We start from the raw sequence: 22,346 nt of genomic DNA, 5'->3' as shown, positions 1-22,346 counted from the left end.
ATCAAAGATGCATGGCAATAGATTTATTCTTTTGGAGAATCATAAAAGGACTGGTTTAATCGGTTGCCAGAATGACCAGTAAATCCCCATAAAATGTAGGCCCAGAGTAGCCTAGAAATCTAGACGCGCCCCTAGCTAGTCTAGCAACTCTCCGTTGGCTTGTGAGCTCCAGATATCGAAACTTCTCCGGGCCAATGAAATCGTGTATAGAGTCGTTAGGTGGGCTTAACATAATGATTGATGGCAGAGTTGCAACGGTTTGGCTTGAATTCCCTGCTACTTGAAAACAAATAAGATGGATGTTGCTGTTGGCGAATAGTGTGACACGAGTTAAGCTTTTATTAAGTTGGCAAACGTTTGAACTAGCCAACTAGCTCCGCTGGTGGGAAACGCATGGGACTCATAGCGCTGCCGCTGTCCTATTGCGTGCAGAGGGAACTTGAAAGACAACTGATTATCCCGCCCCTCGGACTGAGCACTGCGAACGGTGAGTGTCCAGACCCTACATGTTAATGTGGGTCTGGCTCGTCAGGCTAGGCCCAGAGCATATGTCCTATAAAATACACTACATGTGATATACTGAAAATGTTCTCAAACTTGCTTTAATTCACCCCTGAAAACATCAAAACTATTTAATTTAAATTAACTGGTCCTTAATTTGTAAAACAGGCACTTCATTTTACCTTAAAGATGCAGTCAGCAATTGTGCAGGGAGTTGCATTTGTTTATCTTTATGTTTATATTTAATATTATTAGTACTTTTGCCAAACAAAGTAGCCTTATATTTTAACCAAGGATCAAACAAAACACACCAGAGAGGTAGCTCCCTCCATGCAGTAGCCTATTCCCAGTGAAACTCTACACAGGTTGAGGAGATGATTGCTGAATGTGACAAAAAATGTAATTGACTTAAAATCACGTACGATCACTGACTGTACCTTTAAAATGCCATTTTTCATGCCAGGTGTTTAAGGTCAAAAGTAAGGGTTGATATTATGGGTTTGGTTTATTCGTAGTCATAGGTTAGGGTTACGGTTATGCAGCTGCAGTTGGTTTACATTATTTATATATCCTGCTTTAACTTTCCTGAAAGATCGAGGGAGAAAGATCTGGCAACATATTTTGAATGACAGAATGCATTCGTCACCGTGCCTTCTTTCCGGACCGGAAGTGGGGCGGGTGCACACTGCACAGTCGGATATGCTACTGTCTGAGCATTGACAGTTTAAAGCTATGCAGTTTGCCATGCAAATTTTGATATGATAGCAGTGTGTATGTGATTATAAGAGTTTACTGCTTTAGCTATGTAAACACCTCCTACGACATGAATGAATCCATGCTTTCGACTGTCACTGCAGCGGTTTGTAACGAGCGCGATTTCGCTCAAATCAAAATGCCATGGAAGTGATGTGACGTAGGCTAACACGATGGTTTGTTGCATTTACATTGATGCATGTTTATTCGAGTTTTAAATATGCCGACCCTTGGTTATATATTTCATTGTTTCATGGTTTTGCGAAATGATGTCGCGTCAGTCAGCACTGGTCCAGCAGCTCATCCATCCAACGGTCTTGTCTTGTCTTGTGTTCATTCATTCATGTCATACAGGGTTCCTACGCAGTATGGAAAACCTGGAAAAGTATGGAATTTGATTTTAGTAATTTCCAGGTCTGGATAAGTATGGAAAAAAGAAACAAGGGTATGGAGAAATGTTTGTGTTTCCAGACTATTGCATTTGCAGTACTAATTACTTCACTCCGGTCATAATGAACCATTCCTACTGTTGTGTAGCTTAACTGTCAGTCCCCATCGTCAAGATACATCTAGGCTACAACTAAGATACAACTAAAAATGGCCCAGCTAAATGGACGAATATTAAGTGTAATTTTTTAATTCACTTCAGTTGTACATAACCTTTGTTTTCACCGAGTTATCCCAAACCAGAAGTGGCCGCAATGTCGAGAATATGGTCAGAAAAATCTACAGAGAAGTTTGGAAATTTGAGTATGGAAAAAGTATGGAATTTTGAAATTGAAAATGTGTAGGAACCCTGGTCATAACAATATCTCGGATTGTTGGTGCGCTGTATGAAAAATAGATAGTTGGGGGTAGACATGAAGTTGTGTTCTCGTCTGTCCACAGCGAAAGCTATCATCAAAGATCCTGAAACTTCAGCCACACTGTTGTTATGGAGCCCCAAGATGAGGCTGCCTGCTTGTTTGAGGACCCTGATTTCCCTTCGGAAGCGTCCTCCTCCCTGTGCTCATCAGATGTCACACCCATCTCTGCACTGCAAGGAGACATCACTTGGCTCCGTCCCCAGGTAGTTATGAGAGGAATAACTTTACTCATAGTGACCTCAGACATACTAACTTGGCTACCAATAATGTTGGTAATAAGGTTGGGAGAAATTCTTTGTAAGCACAAGCAGTTATAATATTGTCAAACCACTTGAATCAGTTATGTTTTTATAATAAATAATAGAATGAAGTTATTTATAGATATGTATCTGTGTTAGTGAATCCTGAGCATGTCTAGTAGTTTGTTGAGACATTGTCATGTTTTTAGGACATTTGTCAGTCTCCTCGGCTTTTCCCGCTTGACCCACCCAAGGCTCATGCCAAGCAAGGCATTCTGGGAGATTGTTGGTTGTTGTGTGCCTGCACTATGCTGCTGAAGAACAAGGACTTGATGGACCAGGTAATTCTAAGAAAACCGCTGAAATAACTCAAATCCTGTCCATGTACTCAGGCTATACTGTATTTCACAGACTATTCGCTAATGTTGACAGTTTGATTGTTGATAGTGTATACACCCAGTTGCACATGAAAGGAGAGGTATGAGGAAGAAAGTATTTTCCTGTCATGTAGAGTAAGAACAAGTGATAATAGAAGAACTTGCCATCCCTGGTTTATAATGGGAAGAGGTAGCACCATGAGAATATATGCTTTGGAGATCACATTTGGATTTGTTTATCATAATTGATGATGATGATGATGATGTCAGACAGGTTTATGCTGAATGAAAGGCATTTGCAATCTTATTGAAAACATGTATGCATTGCAAAGCAGATGACTTGACATCTGCAAGAATACTTTTGGTTCATGGGTCATCTCAGAGGTGGGCACTGGGCAGGCGCTGTCTTAGTGGTTTAATCCTGGGTCCATCTCCTGCTATCAGGTGCTGCCAGCAGGTCAGCCGCAGTGGGGGGAGCAGGGCTACTCAGGGCGCTTCCTACTGCACTTCTGGCAGAGGGGTGCGTGGGTGGAGGTCCAGGTGGATGACCGCCTGCCCTGCATCGACAACAAGCTCTGCTTCTCCCAGTGCCTGTGTCCCAGTGCCTTCTGGGTTGCACTGCTGGAGAAGGCGTATGCCAAGTGAGTATTTGCTTTACGGTGGTTTTAATCTCAGTCCTCGTCCTGTTTAGTTTTGGAAATCAGTGCATGTAACAGCGCATGAAGTCGCTTCACAGGACTGTATTGAATGTGATGCACAATATGATCTACAGTGAGTAGTTTGAACATCAATAGAAAAAGTCAGGGGGGGGGCAGCATGTCAGTTATATTATTCTACAAGTGTTCATCATGTGGTCATCAAGTAGAAAAAAGAAAAAAAAAACATATTAAGATACCATTGAAGCTCTACATGGGCTTGAAATAAACATAGCCAGGGAAAAGAAAAGCTTGCACCCCCCATAAACATCCCCCTACATTCTATTCAGTCACCACTGGCCCTCAATAGTCCCGTGTTGTGTCCAGGCTGCACGGCTCCTACGAGGCCCTATGGGCGGGCCAGGTGTGTGAGGCGCTGGTGGACCTGAGCGGAGGTGTGGCAGAGCGCTGGAGCCTCCGACACTCCACAGGGGTCGGGGAGCAGGAGGAGGAAAGAGAGGACAGAGGAGACGCACCACCTCCTGCCAGGAGGAGAAAGGAGCTGAAGCTGCCTCAGGCGGTGAAGGAGGGCTGCGCCATCAGCTGTTCCTTACACAACAACACGGGAGGTGAGAGAGACAAAGGGACAGAATTCGCTGTAGCATGCACAGTAGTCAAGCCACACATTATGTCACTTGTGCCCCCACACTGGCGCTGAAATCTTGAACTGATAAGCATTCAATAAACAATGTTATCGAGCGGCGCAGAGATAAATAGAGCTAAATCATAATCAACATGGCTGAGTCCCTTTGTGGGGTCGTATTGAGTGGAATCTGAGTAATCGGACGTTGGAAGCGGAGCATGCTGCACACATTTCGGAACTGGTGTGTGTTCCACTTAAGAATGATCGTATTCAAAAGGCAAGTGACCTTAACATGCCAAAAGTTGCTATGTGGATGGGATTCACATAGCACCTTTTGCAAAGTTAAGGTCACTTTGAGCCTAAAGAGAGAGAATGTTCGATCGGTATAGGAGGAGGAATTCAGCTTTCTTAATGGGTTATAACAGAGCTGTGTTATACATACAGCATATAAGGCAATACTTTGAACCAACTGCGGGAAAGTTTTGCCGGTTGTGGTGAGCACTGTGCTCCACTCGTGTGACCATTGAGGAAAAGACGATTGGATAATGGGCCCATTCATCCAACAGGAAGTTTAGAAATGTAGAAGTGAGTTTTCCCTGCGTCACTACCGCTGGGAAATTCCTCATAGGAAGAGCTTTGTTGTGTTTGCACAGACTCTGTGTATGTGTAGTTCCCCGGTGAGTCTTGTTTTGCTGCCGTGATAAGAGGTCTCTGTCCTTCCGCATATTGTTGTCATGCAGGTGTCAGTGAGCAGTGGCAGTACCATGCCATGAGTGTGCTGGAGTGGAGAGATGTGCAGACTGTTGCCGGGGAAACAGAATGTTTACTCAGAATCAGGAACCCATGGGGGAGACGGTGCTGGAGTGGGGCCTGGGCAGAGAAGTGAGTGACTGACCCAAACAGGAGCAAAACTACATTACATATAAACCCATCACAGCCATTTACCCATACTAGCAGGCATGCCATTATCATAACCAACATTTGCTCTGTGTTGCTCTAGTGGTACTGGCTGGAAAACCCTGGAGCCAGCCTGTGCCCTGGACCTTCTCAGCCGAACTCAACAAGGGGAATTCTGGGTCAACATGGAAGAGTTCCTGAAGGAATTTGATGAGGTCACGGTGGGCTATCCAATCATTGATGGACATCTACAAAGCATTTATACTGGTACTGACATAATTGACTTTGCTTTAAAATCAGTCTAACCTCACAGTGAATGTCTAAAAGGGTGATTCATATAAATTAATTTGTTGTTTGATGTATTATACATGTTCCTAAGTCACAGACAGCACTACTTCAGAAGTAAAACCTAAAGCACTTATATATTGCAATGGTATATTATGAAGACATTTATGTCTGGTGCACAATAGCATATATAGAACATCTCTACATCCCTCATGGACAGTAGTGGATTGGGCAGTATATTTACACATTCTACACAGAACTGATTACAGACTTCCTGGTGCTGTGGAGACAGCTCCGGGTAACAAACCCACACATTTTTGGCCATAGAAGTCCAGTTACCAGTTAACAGCTAGACCACAACCACCCGGAGGATCATGTGATGAGTGTCCCTCTGCTCCCACAGGAGCTGTCCTGGCCCACAGGCAGCAGGCACGAGGCCGCTGGCTGAGGGGTCAGTCGGCGGGCGGCTGTCGCAACAGCAGCAGCTACGCCTCCAACCCAAAATTCTGGCTGAGGCTGGGAGAGCCTGCTGAGGTGCTGCTGTGTCTGTTGCAGCATGACCCAGAGGAGCGGACCATGGTGCCCAGCCGCGATGGGACGAGACATGGGGGCACCACGCCGCAGGAGATCAGTGGTCTGGAGCGCAGACACCAGCACGCTATCGGGCTCCACATGTGGAAGGTAGGAGGTCGAGGAGAAAACATCTGCAAAGAACACATCTTTGTTGAAGGAACATGTAGTTTTAATTGTTACAAATTAAATAAGATTTACCACTTACCATAATGGTGTTAAATCTGATATGATATTTTGTGCACTCTGGGGTCCTTGAAGTAACATGTTAGGTAAAACAGCAGTAAGGGCTGAAATAAACAAGAAAGACAAAAAAAAATACACATCATTATGTCACATTGCTGTCATGCCTTCAGAATGACAATTTGTGTGTGTGTGTGTGTGTGTGTATCTGGGTGTGTGTCTGGTCCCCAGATAGAGAAAAAACACTTGAACCTGTCGCGGACGCTAAACCGTGCCCCATGTGCGAGCACACACTCGCATGCGTACGAGCGTGAGGTGATGCTTCAGGCTCAGCTCAGCGCTGGCTTCCACCTGCTCATTCCCAGCACCTTCCAGCAGGGGGCACAGGCGAGCTTCCTGCTGAGGGTCTACTCCTCCAGCCCCACCACCCTCAGGCAAGTGACCTGGGTCACATGGCAATCTATGAGTTCAATGTTTCTTACCTTTGGCATAGGAATACATGCAATGCGCGTTTGACCAATAAATAATAGAAATTAATAAAAGGTACAAAGACAAACAGTGACAAAATAGATATTGTACTATGAACAACACATATCACTGTAAAAATTAACAGTATATACATAGTGTACATAACATATTGTGTTTAGAAAGTACAATAATAGAACATTGGAAACCCATGGAAAAAAAGAGTTTGGTTTCCTTAGACCAAGCAGACACAGTGCAATTTAGGTGTGATTTTTAGCCTCAAATCAATTGGATGGTGAGTTACCGTATCAGATGCGGCTGGAAGAATTGCACACTGTCTGCCCAGCTGTAGTTCCTTCCTGACGTGGAGATGGTGTTTCAAGTGTTTCATGAATAAGAAGTCGTCTCCAGATGTTTGTAATAGTCGCTCTGCCTGACTGACGTGTGTGCTGCAACTGTGCTCCTGCAGCGCAGTGAGAATGAGGGAGGCTGTTGCGCCATCCAGTTTGGAGGGGGAGTGGGAGACCAGCAGCTGCCATGGCTCCTGGACGCCCGGCTCGTCTGCGGGGGGTAGCCGGAACTTTCCGTCTCATCGGCAGAACCCCCGATTCCCTCTCACTGTGACCTATGACCCAGGCGGACCCAACGTCAGGGTCACACTGTGCCAGAACTGCTCTGAGTCAGCCTGTCAGGCCATTGGCTTTCACATTTATAAGGTGAGAAGAGGCGGCTCTTCTATTGCTCTCTTCGGAGGGCTATCTAGCCCATTTTCAACTGAATTTATACCTAGTCTCATGTATAAGGCATTTACACAAATTTCTCTCAGATGAATATAGGATACATACAGGATAATCTAGGATATGTACAATATGTCTATATGCACAATTAAACATAAATACACTGACCGTAACTCATATAAGAGAGTTCAGTCACTATCTCCCATGAATCATGTGTTAAGGTCCTTGACGGTGGAGCAGGCATGTCTTTGGACCAGGAGCCAGTGGCCAGCTGCGTGCCTCACTGCTACTCCCAAGAAGTGAGTCTGGCCTGCAGCCTGAGAACCGGCGTCTACACCATCATCCCCTCCACCTACCAGCCAGACTGTAGTGGTCACTTCACCCTCACCCTGGCCCGCAGAATACACAGGTGAGTCCCCGCACAGAATGAACAAGCCTGTGCCCTAACAGTGGCTGTAGCAAGCCTGGACAACATGGCTTCATGCGTTTTCTTTCTGTGGAAATGAAGGCAAAATTGGTTAAAAAATGAGAGCTGCCATTTGTTGTAATTGGAGCCAGATTCAGCACAGTAAGTGTATTATGGAGCCTACAAGTTCACCCACTCATATGTGCTTGTAATGCCCCTTATTATTAAGATTATTCACTGAGTGAAAAGGTTCCAACTCCCATCTCATCTTCTCTTGGTGCTATTATGTTGATAAATCTACTGCAAACTAGTATAATTATGTAATCAATTAACAAAATAATGTGTCTTGTTTTTTATTTTTATTCTGCTCAGAAAAGTGGTACAGAGCCAGGAAAGCCTGGGATCAGCCATACAGGAGGTAAGTACTAGTCAATAGTCTGGTAGGTCTTCCATCTGTCACTTTGTATCCTTAATGATTAGAATCTTTATCTTTCTTCCTCTTTGTCCCCTGCTCCCCCACTTTTTCCTTCTCTCTCTCTGTCTCTCTCTCTCTCCCTCTCTCTCTCACGCGGCAGGTTTCTTACATCTCTCTGATGCGCTGCTAGCTGCCGATCCTCTCCACTACCGACGGTTCTGACGTGGGTCCTCTCTCTTTGGACGCAGATGAAAGTGACCGGCGACTTCCCCTTCCTCCTCTCCACCTCCTCCCTTTCCACCGGGCTCCCCCGGACCCCCGCATCCCCATACGCTCCAGCAGTCCTCCAGTAGCCGATTAGCACATCACAGCGCATCCGCTGGCCGCTCGCTAATGGGAGACGACACGACTCCGCGGTGTAAACAAACAGGCGCTCGTCCGCCACTCACGAACAAAGATGTCTCTCATGGAGGGGAGCGCGTGGGGGGGGGAGTTTTAGAAGGGGGGGGGGGGGGGTATGGGGATCTCACCAGCTGGCTACACCCCTTCATCACCCAGCAGCCACCAGAATCACTTTATTCACCAAATGTACAAGGTACACAGGAGTTTGGACGTGGTGATACAGTGCAGAGAAACAAGACACAAATAGGAAGAATACGACACCTATGTAATTCAGTCAGCATGCCTCTGTGAACTCGTTCCTGTGCTACCCGAGCTCTCTACCTTCCACCGCCCACCTTTAGGTGCTTTATGCCCCCCAGCCCTACCCTTTACGTCCCTCTATCTCTACACCCTAACCAGTGCCAGACCAACCCTGCTCGCCAAACCAGCACCAGCCATCAACTGAGTAGGGGCTACAGTGAGCAGCAGCCCGCCTCTTGAAGCTCTGAAGTGGGGGCTGGGGGTAGATGGGAGTTGGGGCAAGCTCAGAGGGCAGTGAGGTAGTCTAGGATGGGATGGGGTGGTAGGGGGAAGGGCTGGGGGGTGATGGGTAAGGAGGGGGTTGCCTGAGTCCCCTTTGGAAGTAGCCGCCCTGGTTTTTGGCTCAGCACGCAGCGACCGCAGTAGAGGCATGCATGGCTGCCTCATGTCCTGGGGGTGACAGGCCATGGCCCATTGAGGGATGAACGCACTGTGGCCTGACCAGCGTGTGTGTGTGTGTGTGTGTGTGTGTGTGTTTGATGGAGGGTGAAAGAGAACGTCTGTTTATTAAATGGTAAATGTTGTTTGCTTGTTTCTTGGAAAGCTAAAGTACAGTGAAATGTAAACAAGTAAATTATGTCCAAAATATTTGTGTGTATTTACATTTACGTTCATTTGGTGGATGTGTTTTATCCAAAGCGACTTAGAGCAATAACATAACATTTCAGCTATTAACATTTCAGTATTTTAACATTTAAGGTACAGAACTGCAGCTACAGCAATATAATAACATTTAAGGTACAGGGTAGAGGGGACACAGTTAGGAATTACCACTGCATCTGTCAATACTAGTACTAGAGGATATAGGAGTGCCTACATATTAATAAGTACTAGTCAGGTATGGTAGGAGAAGTGGTAGAAGAGGAGGGAAGTGGAGAGGAAGGACTCCCTAGGTAAGTGCGTTTTTGTCAGAAGCGCAAGGAGAGAAAGTATTCTCGGAAGAGTTGTCTTCAAAAGTTTTTTTAAAGATAGTGTAGGCTATGTTTTACTTGAAAATGTGTTGGTCAAAACAAATGAATTGGTAATAAATACATAATACACGCCTGTAGTTATGTAAACATGTTTTTTTTTAAGTGTTACCATTTAATATTGAGTTAATAACTTTTAGTTGAAGTAGGCTATAGTAACAAAGATTATTTTCGTTAGAGGAAATATTGAACAAAATATCCAAGAAAACTACATGTCTGGAGACATTCTGATGTAAGCCGAATGAACCACAGAACTCTTTGTAATATGATGCTCAGGCGACAGATATGAATTTGTAAACCATATGCACAACGTGCACGTCGACGCAGCACGATGCGCGTATCCGTCAGCACTTGTGCACGTCGTCCGCTGCGCTTCTGCGGAATTTGCGGGGCTGTAGTCGGACTCCCGAAGACAGACGCCCACCTTGAAAATAATGAACAACAAATTTGACGCGTGAGTATCCAGATAGAACTTTGCATGTTAAAAGAACTGTGGGGTCCATGTGTGTAAAATCGGCAGCGTGCAGTTATTCTTTCACTACTGAGACCATGAAGAAAGAGGTGTGTCTGATAGACTCCCAAGCATGGAAGCCGAGGTCACTCACTCATCTACGGCTGTCATACTGGCTACCTTTCTATATGTTATCTTTCACGTAATTTGCACGTGCCGACCGACAGTTGTATTTTTGTTTAGGGGCTGTGTCGATTGTTGAGATCGAAAGCACGGAAACGGGTACGGCCTCTAGGCCCGCGCTGGATCCTCGGGTTGCAAGTATGTGAGAGGCAGGGGCAGGTGCGCTGGAAACCGGCTCGATAAATCCCTTAAACACCCTTGTCGCGTTACGCGCATTACTTTGAAAGAATAAATACTTATGATGAAAATAACTCGTGTAGAACTTCTGAAGAGCTAGCCAATAGTGACTGCACAGCCGCCCCCAGTTCAAAAGTTAGTTGCTAGCTTAGTTCCCCCTCCAGTCTAAGTCTTAGCAAAAGTAAATAAACGTCAACCAGATAAACTTACCAGGTTACCTACCTAATTATCTAGTTTTGTCAAGGTGATGTGTTCGATATCACCATGCCATTTCAATACGACAAGCCGAGTAGGCTACTCATACGGTAACTGTTCCTTCCTTGCAGTCTTAAAGATGATGACAGTGGCGACCATGACCAAGACAATGTCTCACCGAAAGACTGTGAAAAGGAAAAAAGTGAAGATGAGGAGAAGGACCCAAGCGCTGCCAAAAGAAAAGTAAGTGTCTGAGGTTTGAATGTATTCATGTAACTCTGTGGATGTCTGTCATACATCTCTACCTTAGTATGACTGTTATATTTACTGTTATAAGTTGGTGAGGTGTGTCGCCAGGTGTCAGCAGCAGTTCTGTGTGTGTTTGCAGGTAGTGATTCCGGGGGCAGGGGAACACCCTTTGCAGTATAACTACACCTTTTGGTACTCCCGTCGCACTCCAGGGCGGCCCGCTAGCTCTCAGAGCTACGAGCAGAACATCAAACAGATCGGCAGCTTTGCCTCGGTGAGAGCATACACATACACATACACACTCACAGTAGTACACACACACACACACAATACACAGATACACCAAGCAGGTTTAGGACAGCAGGTTCTACCATGCCGCTGAGCTGTATCACATTCAGCCGAGGAGATGCCAGAGGAACATCTGGCTGCTGTGAGACAAGTCTGAAATTCCAACCTTGCAGAAAGGTCACTAAGACCATGTAGGCTACTCCGGCTTTAAAGTTCTTAGGCACTGTGCCTGAATTCAGACGTGGCCCAGGCCATTTTATATTTAAGACTTAGACCTCGAAAGACTTCTGGCACAAACCACAAACTCTTAACCTCTAAATGCAGGAAAAGTTATATTTTCATGTACTTGAGTTTGGAATCAGTGCATTAAAGAATGCACACTTTTCTAATTTATTGGCCAGGTCAGATCAGCCAGAATAAGGCATAATGTAGAAAAGCAAAACTATTAACATAATACTGATACATTAATTGTGATTAATGAGGAGACTGACAGGAAGTGAACACTTTTTGCATGTATATGCCTTTATGTTTATGCAGGTGGAGCAGTTCTGGCGATTTTACAGTCATATGATCAGACCAGGTGATCTGACTGGCCACAGTGATTTCCACCTGTTCAAGGAGGGCATCAAACCGATGTGGGAGGTTTGTGTGGTTTTATCACAGCCAGTTTGAAGCATTGCTCTGTAAAACAAAAATAACACAGTGTTTTTCTCTCTATAGTTAGCATTACCTTAGTAGCTGTTTGGTTTACTGAACTGTTGTAAATGTTGTATATATAACAATGAGAATGTATAAATATTACAGAGGGGAAGGGTTTTGTTACCCACTCTCTAAATGTGACTGACAGCAGACTGCCTGTCGGTATTTAAACCCCCTCTGAATTTGAGTATGGCAGCATTGTCTTTTGTCTTGTCCATCAGTAGTGGTTGCCATTATGTTAATGTTTGGCTTTTCCAGCTATGAAACAATCGCTCTGGTCCAAGTGTTGTGATGTATGTTACTACATGGTTATAAGTAGGAACAATTGTAAGTTTCCTATGGCTGGACTGACTTTTTAAAATGCACTAATGCGTTGACTGTAACATTGTTGTTATATTGTATGCTAATATGAAAAGGTACTCATGTAGGTTGACCCTTAACTGGACAGAGTTGATGTGTGCGGTTTGGTCGCTATCCCACAGGACGATGCCAATAAGAGTGGGGGGAAGTGGATCATCCGTCTGCGTAAGGGCCTGGCGTCGCGCTGCTGGGAGAACCTCATCCTGGCCATGCTGGGGGAGCAGTTCATGGTGGGCGAGGAGATCTGCGGAGCCGTGGTGTCCGTGCGCTTCCAGGTGCCCCACCCCCGTCACTCCAGCAACACCGCCACACCGCTCCTGCTGCTGCTGGACAGGCATTTGGGCTTTTGAGATTTGTAGAGTGAATCACAATCACAACAGTCTCGCTCTGCTCTGCGCGCTTTCTAGCGTTCTGTTCTGTTCTGTCCTTTTTCTTACAACGAAATATAATGTGCTGCACCGTTAACTGAAGAGCAAGATTATGTGAAATGTAGGTCTGTAGCTGCTAGCTACTAGCTCTTTATCTCAAGAAATAATTTACATTCCTCCCTAAGCCTTCATTATCCATGCTAATAATCAGTATCATAAAACAACAAAACATGATTTCACTGCTTCTATAAGGCACTGTTCTCGATTAGTCAGCTTTTGACTGATGTGTGGGTGGATGTGTCTAGGAGGATATCATATCCATATGGAACAAAACGGCCAGTGACCAGGCCACCACCGCACGCATTAGAGACACGCTACGCCGAGTTCTCAACCTGCCCCCCAACACCATCATGGAGTACAAGACGCACACAGACAGCATCAAGTAAGAGCCTCACAGCCTCACACATCAGTTTGATTTTAAATGGTTTTATGGACTATTACACTTACCACATTAAGAAATTACTACTTCTTCAAAGTCTTAATTGTTAAATGGTGTAGTTATTGTTAGAGTTAGTGTTAGGGTGAGTAATATGTAGAAATACGTAGTTACATAATATATTGAAACCCATAGTTGCTCAACTTGCAGAACTGTATTGTACTTTGTTAACACTGGTGGTTGACTTTACCCATCAAGCATTTGTGGGTAGTATCACAGAATCCTTGTGTCCAGAGTCTACGTATATAATTGTAGGCATTATAACATCTCCGTAACTTTGGCTGGGTTTGTGGGATGATCGTTTTTCTTTTGGCAGGGCTTGGGAAGACTTCCATGGCCTTGTGAATGCTAGTGGGGGACGCTAAGGTCTTCTTCAGCAAGTCTATGCCAAGGGTATGACCTAAACAGAAAATTAAATCTTTTACATTTAGTTTTTTTAATCTAATCTATATTTTACCTATGTTTTGTTGTGTGGATGTATTGCAGAGATATCTGCCTAAGAATCCCTCTCTCTTAAAACAGATTTCTTCTATTTTTATTTTTGGACGAAGAGCAATGCTCGCCGTGGATGATACCTGGCTGTTGGACGAGAGGTTCCTGTCTTAAAACATACCATGCAAACAAAACAGAGATGACCAGTAAATCCACATTAAAGAAGAATGGAACCAGGTGCTCAACAGGGAAGCAATGTGTTGAATGGAAACTAGAAAGGATCGGGAATCTCATGCTCCTGATGCATGCAGTCCCTATACACAACCACCAGGGGGCACTCTTATGATGACAAACTTAACACTGTCGCTGTGATCTAGAAAAGTAGACTGTTGACAGTTTACACAACATTCAACCAACCAACCAACCAACCAACCAAGTGATGTTCAGGAGTCGATGCACCAAGATTTTAAAAAGTCTACTGTCTATGAATTCTTACATTGAGCAGCTGTAGCTGTATGTATTTGGCATAAAGAGAAAAAACAGGGTTGCAGGTATAAAGTTTTACTAAAGTGCAGTATTTTAACTGTAGTGTTTTAAGTTGTTTGAACTAGAGCAGTTGTGGGAAAATGTTATATTTCTAAAACGTTATTTTGGAAGATGTACATTTTTGGGGAATCATTCTTGATTTCTTCCCTTTGATCTGACATTTTTGGAATCCAAAGGTTGAGCGTTGAAAAAAAGGGGTGAGGCCCGTGTAGGGTTGTGTGTGTGTATGTGTCGGTGACGGCCTCTGTAGGATGGACCGCCATGCTGCCTGTAGCACTGTGCCTGGCCTTGAAGCTTACCGTCCTCTCTCTTCTCCCCCCCCAAAGAGATTTTGTGTGTGTGTGTGTGTTTTTTTTTTTTTTTTAAAAGAAAGATAAAACAAAAAACAGACCAAAACAGTTCCTTAATGCTGAGGAGATGTTGAATGACAGCTACCCAAATGCAGAACGATGATTGGTTGGATGCAATGGAGATGTCAGAGACAGCTCATCGAATGCAAGGTGCTAATTGGTCACGTGCAAAGGAGATGTCAGTGATGGCTTCCTCAGAGCTGAATGGCGATTGGCTGCTCTGGCATTTACTCAGTTCTGAAAGCCTCATGAACTGTCATGGGATCAGCTGTGAACCCTTGTCTTAACCTTAGAACACTTTTGGACTCTAAACACTTGACTGAGCAGAGAGGGGGCCTGAGGGACCTCGTGTGTCTTTACGTACCCATATACGTACATAATGCCTGGACTTCAGAAGATGGTGCTGGAAATGGTGGTTATGTTTAAAACAAAAAACAAAGGCATTGTTTGATTACAATTGATTATAGCAATAAATGTTAATTATGCATCTGCTGCTAACCACGTTGGTCACTTGTGTCATATTCTCATGTTTTAAAAACATTGTTCACTGTTCCTGAGGGTAAAAGGACACGTATGTTGTCCTATCCAAGGCGCTAAGGAAAGACCAAAGAAATACTCAGAGGCATACTCACTCATGTTTAATGAACGTGTCGATTAAAGGTTTGTGAATAAAGTAACATCAATATTTTGCTCAACATCTTAACATACATTATAAGAAACGAATATAGAAGGAACAGCCAGACACGGACACTGAAATAGATACAGCTTTATAAATGACTATGCACAGTAATATCCACAGTTAAACAATGCCATTATAAACCCTGATCCATTGCATATTGCTTCAGACATACTATAACCTGGAGCTAGTGTTGTATTAGCATCATCATATTCCACATCTGATGTAGAACTCGTACAGATACTTGCTCCAGTTCCTTCAGCTCATCTCAAAGAACATGTAATTCTAGAGAGAAAGACAGAAGCATTACAATAATTTCACCTGGTTTTTGGAGACCGGATGTTTTTGATTTGGAGCACAGCTGGCATAGTCCTTCACACGACCATACCATTAAATGGGTAGGATATAATTTGCCATCAGGATGCGTGCTGTCTATCAATCCAACCTATAGCTTTTGTGTTGTCAGTGCATTATCTACAGGTGGTTTTAAATCTAAAGTAGGCCTATTACACAGTTAGCAAAACCTTAAAGTCAAGGAGCAAAACATTAGCCCAGATCTGCACAAATATAATTACATGGTCAGCCTCAGACTTTTTGCAAAACACTTAAAGCTGCAGTTGGCAAGTCTGACAGATTGAGGGGACTTAGCCAAAATGTTGAATGTTTACAACTCTCATGCCCCTCCCCCACTACCACTGAGCACCCTCTCATCGAGTTTGTGCTTGTCAGTGCACACCAGACTGCACCAGACTGTGATTGACAGTCAGATCTCACACAGCCCTGCTCTGATTGGACCAGAACTGGGAGCTGTGGATTTTTGCAAAACAAATAACAGGCTCTAGGTGGAGGTAGAAGTGCGGGTTTATTTCTAAAACCGGCTGATTTAAGTTGTTCTGTCAGAGCATAGTGTCGGTTGCAGTGAATATCATCAAAAAAATCTTGCCAACTGCAGCTTTAACCCACTCCTCTACTTTAGACACAGAAATCTCACATAATGTTTCTTCTTTACTATTTTACTTGCCTGTCTTTCAATAAACCAATTGATCAAACAAGGCATCAGGTGTAAAAACAATTTAGAAATTTAGTAGGGCTGTCAAAATAACTGATTAATTTCGATTAATTAATTTGAGAAAAAATAACTGATTAAAAAAATTAGTGCAGATTAATCGATTCCGTATGACCTTTGATCCAGAGCCGTTCTAGTCAGTAAAAATTAGACTGTAAAATGAAGAAGAGAGAAGAAAACGTGCTGCCTGGATCATTGATTGGAACATTTACTTTTAAAAAACAGCCTGGTGTTGATAAAAATAAAGTGTTGAAAATAAAGTCCTCTGCAATGTCTGCAGCAAGGAATTTGCATATCACCGGAGTTCATCAACTCTATAGTCGCACATCAATGCAAAGAAATAAGTGTTGACATTGAGGGGAGTGTTAATTTATTTTCATTGTGTCCCCTAGGTTATATCTGTGGCCTGAAATGCCTTGTATGTGAAAAAAAACTTCTTCCCGAAGCACTTTTGAATTTATTTCCTCAGCATATTAGGTCATATCATAGATTATTATGGAAATTATTTGAACAGTATACAAAATAATAATAAAAGAGTTTTTGAACTTTAATGTCACTAATGCTGATTATTCAATGATTCATTTGAATTTAAATATTTACTTTCACAGCAAAAATTATATATGCGATTAATTTAGATTAATTAATCACAGAGTATGTAATTAATTAGATTAATTTTTTTAATCGATTGACAGCCCTAAAATTTAGAAAGAAATTTTGTAAAACTAAACCGTCAACCGTCCAATCATTACTAAGCACTGTAAAAGGCAACAGGTGAGTACTCAACAGAAATGGGGTGCAGTGGCATATGTACTCCACATGATACACAGTAGTGTGTAACTGGTTCATACAAAATCAGATCAGTGACTCATGTTATATAGTGACAAAATAGGGTTTTTGTAAATACTGTATAGTTTTGACTATATATATATAATTTTGTAAATGATCTTACCAGCAGGAAGGTGGCAGCTAGCAGGAGCACTTTGGTGTTCAGAGCCATCTCCTGTGGGACTGTGAACAGAGGGGAGGTTGACATGAGATACCGGCCACACATCTGCACAGCGTAGTCGGCACTGAGCATGCTTTGTTGTGTAACGGGGGGAAACAGGACACTTAGAATGAAGAAGTGGCTGCCAACTGAGGGTGAGTGTTGGGAAAGATGTGGCATGACCAACTCACCGACCAGTCCGAAATATTCATGGTCCATGTTACATTCTTCATTAAAGCCAGGCCATTTCTTCCATATGCTGCCGATCGTCTCGCCAAGCGTGGACACCACCTGAAGCAACACAGTGTGTGTGTTGTGAGAGTAAATCATCGGTCATTTCTCCAGTGTGAAAATTTGATTTTAACAGTATTTTAACTTCAGCGAAGAGCAGAATGGGTAATAATTTCTGCACAACAGCACTAATAACAGACAGAAAGTCCTCAAACAATCAGCTCATGAGAGCAGTTCACTTGACATGCTTTTATCCAACATATCTGATCATCCATCCTTTCTGACATTTGGTGGGAAAATATGTGTTAACACTAGGGCTGTCAATCGATTAAAAAAATTAATCTAATTAATTACATACTCTGTGATTAATTAATCTAAATTAATCGCATGTATCATTTTTGCTGTGAAAGTATTTTAAATATTTAAATTCAAATGAATCATTGAATAATCAGCATTAGTGACATTAAAGTTCAAAAACTCTTTTATTATTATTTTCACTGTTAATTGCCATAATAATCTATGATATGACCTAATATGCTGAGGAAATAAATTCAAAAGTGCTTCGGGAAGAAGTTTTTTTTCACATACAAGGCATTTCAGGCCACAGATATAACCTAGGGGACACAATGAAAATAAATTAACACTCCCCTCAATGTCAACACTTATTTCTTTGCATTGATGTGCGACTATAGAGTTGATGAACTCCGGTGATATGCAAATTCCTTGCTGCAGACATTGCAGAGGACTTTATTTTCAACACTTTATTTTTATCAACACCAGGCTGTTTTTTAAAAGTAAATGTTCCAATCAATGATCCAGGCAGCACGTTTTCTTCTCTCTTCTTCATTTTACAGTCTAATTTTTACTGACTAGAACGGCTCGGGGTCAAAGGTCATACGGAATCGATTAATCTGCACTAATTTTTTTAATCAGTTATTTTTTCCTCAAATTAATTAATCGAAATGAATCAGTTATTTTGACAGCCCTAGTTAACACACACGTGTGGCCTGCGTAGTGCAAGGCATGTGTGTGCTAGATGAGGAGATGAGAGAGTGAGCTGAGATGAGCCCACACCTGAAACTCCTGGTTGGAGAGGCAGCGCAGGGGACAGCAGGGGCCCTGGATCCTCACGGCCAGACTTCCGTCCGAATCACACACCTCAAAATAGGGTGTGAACATGCTCCATCTGACAGGAGAGGGGGTCAGACTTTATTTCAAATGGCAATTGCGGCAATTGTGAACAACCACTAAATCATTTAAAAATGGGAAATATACATATACATAGATTTATATGTAATTTTCAATTTAATATCAGAGCCATGTAAGATTAGGTTTAATGTTAAGTTTAGGTCATGGTAGGTAATGATTAATTAGCAGGTAGCTAGGAATTAAGTAAGGCATGTTAAAAGGTTGTTAGATATTTACTAAATAGCAACTATGTGCTTTTCTGTATTTTCATATACACCAATAGACCCCTTAAAATAAAGATTGTGTTGGTTGTAGCGACAGCAGATATACTATTTGAGTTCTAAAGCTGTACGGTAGTGATCAGCATGCAGAATCTAATTAACCGGTCACTTGTGGTGGCATTTGTGATTCTGTCAACATGTCGCCCCAAGCATTTAATTATGGCCCCCAGTGGCCAGCCGGCTGATTTAATTCTGAGGAAACGGTCTGCCACCCATCACAGCACCATCACAACACAAAGGGGACCTTATCTGACCCTGCCACATAGTTGGCACCAGAAGAAAAGGAGGAGTGTTGCCTGGCCCATAACGAGTGTTTTAAAGGGAGAATCACTGGCGTGGACAGTCTGACGTAATGAGAGGAAGGCGGGAGGGGAAGAGAGCGGAGGCCCTAAGACCTCAAATGTCCCCATCTAAAGAGACAGACACAAATACTGCTCTGTGCTGCACTGTACTGTACTGCATAGCACTGTACATTGCATAGACACACGGTCCATTAACGCATGGTTGCACGTTTCTGCACAAATAAATACAAAAACACACACATACACACACATACAAAGGGGACTATGTGGTGTATGTGACTTCCTGTTAACATGTCCACACACTGTGTCCTTGAGGAGAATAACACTTTGTTTACTCTCTTCTATCTGACCCGTGGTCATTGGAGGGCGGCCTACCTCTGGTGCACGGTACCGATGAGCTGCCTCTCTGCCGAGTAGGCCCTCATTTCCATCAGGCAGCAGCCGAGGCAGCACGTGTCGGCCCGCAGCGGCCGCTCAAAGTAGAAGGCCTGCTGGGCCAGCCGGTCAAAGCCCTGCAGGGAACAGGAGCGCGTTGGACCACAGCACTGCAGACACACACAGGAGCTCTCTGAGGGAGAGAGAGAGAGAGAGAGGGAGAGAGAGGGAGAGGGAGAGAGAGGGAGAGAGAGAGAGAGAAGGAGAGGGAGAGAGACATCATCATCCCACAGCATTACAATGCAATGAATACTGAATTAAATGTCCATTAATTTGTATGTACAGTATAAATACAAAATGTATAATGTACAGTAAAAATAGGCTCCTACATTTTGAAAAGGTAAAATAGGTAATATATTTTAAAATTGTTATATTGTTTGTGTTTGTGTGTGTGTCTCTCTCTCTCTCTCTCTCTCTCTCTGTATATGTGTGTGTGTGTGTGTGTGTGTGCATCACAGAATTAATCAATGTCTGACAGCTTTTTTACCTTCAACCACCACAAAGACTTGATCTTTGTTGTCATTGGCAATATTGTAGATTCTTCGCGGGACACACTGTGGACCTGGTAAACATTGACTTTGTCAGGAATGGACACTAAAATTCCTTTGTTGAGAATTGACACTAAATCCCAAATAGTGACAGATAAAATGAAACCAATATTTCTATCCTTCTAGGTCCACTATACTATACTAATTATTTATTCAAGTAATCAATAACAGCTTAAATTAAACCAATATTTCTGTCAGCAGCAACAGATGAAATAAAACAAATACTTCTATCCCTCAGGGGTGAACTGTCTGTCCAGTGATAAACCAATAATATTGTTTATGAAGCTCAATCCACATCTCTTTGATTCCACAGTGTGCAAAATATCCCCGTCCCTCCACTTCAACTGTGGCTGTCCAGTAGTATCAGTCTCAGAGATGGCCTCACCTCTTGCTTCTGGTTTGGTTGTGATGTGCAGTTGACTGACCGCTCTGAGAGCAGTGAGACCTCTGGCTGTGCCTGGCTCCTGCCAGCAGTCCCTCCTCTCCAGGATGTCCATCTCCAAACCCGACGCCCCCGCTCTGGGCCCGGCCACCCCGCTCGGGCCCTGCTCTCCCTGGTGGAGCACCACCGCCTGGCTCTCAGGCTCCGCGGGCCCAGGGAGGGCTCCCATCTCTGGGCAGAGAGAGTTGGTCGAGCCCTGCACATCAGCGCGGCCTCCCCAGCATCTGTGGAAGGCATGGTACACCATGCGGATGTGCTTCTCTCTCTCCAGCCCTCCGAACGGGTGTGGTTGGTCAGTGACGGCTGACATTGTCTACTACAGCTTCAGAGCAGGAGGAGGCCGTAGCATCATTACTGTTACACAGGGAGGGAGTGAGTGAGTGAGTCAGTGAGTGAGTGAAACAGTAACAACCAATAAAATAGCGATAATAGCGATTAAAAATCTTTTCATATTTGAAGTGTTCAGCGAAATGGTCTTCTGCTAGTAGTACAACAGGGCAACAGGGCACCAGGAAGAGATCTGAGAACCACTGCAGCTGAGCTGGGGCAGACGTGGCCTACTGGTTAGCGCTTCAGACTTGTAACTGGAGGGCTGCCGGTTTGAACCCCGACCAGTAGGAACGGCTGAAGTGCCCTTGAGCAGGGCACCTAACCCCTCACTGCTCCCCGAGCGCTGCTGTAGCAGGCAGCTCACAGAGTCGGGATTAGTGTGTGCTTCACTTCACTGTGTGCTGAGTGTGTTTTACTAATTCACAAATTGGGATAAATGCAAAGACCAAATTTTCCTTACGTGATGAAAAGAGTGTATATGCTTATATAATTATACTTATCTGGAAAATATACAATTCTACAATACAGGCTACAGGCTACCAGAGGTAATAATGACCAATAGGATGCAACTGAAATGCATTGGTGGAATTGTTGTCCACTGAACAGTCCTATCTGGCAACTGAAGTAACCCTTTCACATTATAAATCTCTTTTTTCCCCCAATTGGCTACCACCGATCCCCATCACATGAAAGCTTATTACACATATCAACTTGGGAATCAGGCTTGATAGAGCAGTAGAAATAAAAGAGGACAGTCCGCGTTAATAAATGACTTGGGCTCCATTGAGCGAGAGTAAATGTGCTAATTGTACACAGTGATTGATGGCAGTGAGACTTCCCTGAAGCCTCAGCCAGTTTCCAGCACCATTGAGGAGAACGACCGACGCAGTCAGTGCCACCCGTCTGCCATGTTTGACCATCGTTATACCTCTCTGACCTCGGACAGAGACAACCCCTTCTACACACCATGGCTGCCTATACAAACATATTCACTTGCCCACCAAATACACTGACGTAGATGTGTTGTTATCGGCACTTACCATTTTTAGTTGGAATGCAGGATTGTTGTTCCAAACATTAGAAGATAGCCTATGTCCGGGAGCGGGCAAACTCGGAGGCTCTGTGGTGAGGGTGCAGAGGAGATTTACTGAGCTGTCCTCTGAGCCTTTGTGAGTCGGGTGGGCAGGGCCCTCTCTTGTAAAGGCAGTGCCTGTATGTGTGTGTGTGTGTGTGTGTGTGTACCTTCTGCGGGGGATGTGTTTGGAGGTTTGGTCTAAGCGGTTATCCCCCCCCCCCCAACACACACAGACACAAACACACACATTCTGGCTCAGTGTCATCCCTCTCGTTTCCATCCCAACCAGCCGGATCTGCCCATTGTTGCCCCAGAAAGTCCCCACTCACCCATGTAATTGAGAGTCTTCTT

The 22,346-nt window shown here is 43.8% G+C and overlaps 3 protein-coding genes across 5 annotated transcripts; 2 read left to right on the top strand and 1 right to left on the bottom strand.

Annotated features, from left to right (window-relative positions):
• The first annotated feature begins 1,182 nt into the window (after positions 1-1,182).
• Positions 1,183-8,451, top strand: capn10 (calpain 10). 2 transcript variants are annotated; one of them, XM_076294551.1, is made up of 14 exons: positions 1,183-1,430; positions 1,609-1,699; positions 2,143-2,323; positions 2,569-2,700; positions 3,181-3,377; positions 3,759-4,000; positions 4,755-4,896; positions 5,015-5,178; positions 5,600-5,877; positions 6,181-6,383; positions 6,884-7,130; positions 7,373-7,560; positions 7,930-7,975; positions 8,133-8,451. In XM_076294551.1, the coding sequence occupies exons 3-14, from the start codon at positions 2,189-2,191 to the stop codon at positions 8,160-8,162; spliced, it is 2,004 nt and encodes a 667-aa protein (XP_076150666.1). In that variant the 5' UTR covers positions 1,183-1,430; positions 1,609-1,699; positions 2,143-2,188; the 3' UTR covers positions 8,163-8,451. The 2 variants fall into 2 exon arrangements, with proteins under 2 accessions (XP_076150666.1, XP_076150665.1); XM_076294550.1 differs by lacking the exon at positions 1,609-1,699.
• Positions 8,452-9,754: 1,303 nt separating this feature from the next.
• Positions 9,755-14,941, top strand: eif4e2 (eukaryotic translation initiation factor 4E family member 2). 2 transcript variants are annotated; one of them, XM_076294552.1, is made up of 8 exons: positions 9,755-10,096; positions 10,780-10,891; positions 11,037-11,171; positions 11,723-11,827; positions 12,367-12,578; positions 12,918-13,054; positions 13,425-13,501; positions 13,631-14,941. In XM_076294552.1, the coding sequence occupies exons 1-7, from the start codon at positions 10,077-10,079 to the stop codon at positions 13,451-13,453; spliced, it is 750 nt and encodes a 249-aa protein (XP_076150667.1). In that variant the 5' UTR covers positions 9,755-10,076; the 3' UTR covers positions 13,454-13,501; positions 13,631-14,941. The 2 variants fall into 2 exon arrangements, with proteins under 2 accessions (XP_076150667.1, XP_076150668.1); XM_076294553.1 differs by having other exon boundaries at positions 9,779-10,096; positions 12,367-12,519.
• Positions 14,942-15,370: 429 nt separating this feature from the next.
• On the bottom strand, positions 15,371-20,900 carry LOC143133463 (phospholipid scramblase family member 5). Its single transcript, XM_076293224.1, has 7 exons — positions 20,534-20,900; positions 20,088-20,162; positions 19,541-19,733; positions 18,469-18,580; positions 17,355-17,454; positions 17,128-17,186; positions 15,371-15,397 (listed from the first exon to the last, which is right to left on the bottom strand). Exons 1-7 carry the CDS (start codon positions 20,898-20,900, stop codon positions 15,371-15,373), a joined length of 933 nt encoding a protein of 310 aa, XP_076149339.1.
• Positions 20,901-22,346: the final 1,446 nt, after the last annotated feature.

This window comes from Alosa pseudoharengus, unplaced genomic scaffold (genome assembly GCF_046254945.1).
Source record: "Alosa pseudoharengus isolate Yale_2024_CS ecotype anadromous, Long Island Sound unplaced genomic scaffold, YU_APseudo_1.1 YU_APseudo_1.1_scf_2, whole genome shotgun sequence".
NCBI lineage: Eukaryota > Metazoa > Chordata > Actinopteri > Clupeiformes > Clupeidae > Alosa > Alosa pseudoharengus.
Note: the sequence above shows the minus strand (reverse complement) of the source record. Positions and strands in the feature narration are given on the sequence as shown.

Coding starts and splice junctions, on each gene's coding strand:
- capn10 (XM_076294550.1), top strand. CDS start 2,189: ATGGAGCCCCAAGATGAGGCTGCCTGCTTGTTTGAGGACCCTGATTTC. Junction 4,001..4,754: donor CTTACACAACAACACGGGAG/GTGAGAGAGACA, acceptor GTTGTCATGCAG/GTGTCAGTGAGCAGTGGCAG. Junction 7,976..8,132: donor TGGGATCAGCCATACAGGAG/GTAAGTACTAGT, acceptor CTCACGCGGCAG/GTTTCTTACATCTCTCTGAT.
- eif4e2 (XM_076294552.1), top strand. CDS start 10,077: ATGAACAACAAATTTGACGC. Junction 11,172..11,722: donor AGATCGGCAGCTTTGCCTCG/GTGAGAGCATAC, acceptor ATGTTTATGCAG/GTGGAGCAGTTCTGGCGATT. Junction 13,055..13,424: donor ACGCACACAGACAGCATCAA/GTAAGAGCCTCA, acceptor TTCTTTTGGCAG/GGCTTGGGAAGACTTCCATG.
- LOC143133463 (XM_076293224.1), bottom strand. CDS start 20,900: ATGTCAGCCGTCACTGACCAACCACACCCGTTCGGAGGGCTGGAGAGA. Junction 19,734..20,087: donor AGTCTTTGTGGTGGTTGAAG/GTAAAAAAGCTG, acceptor TCTCTCCCTCAG/AGAGCTCCTGTGTGTGTCTG. Junction 17,455..18,468: donor TCTCCAACCAGGAGTTTCAG/GTGTGGGCTCAT, acceptor GTGTTGCTTCAG/GTGGTGTCCACGCTTGGCGA.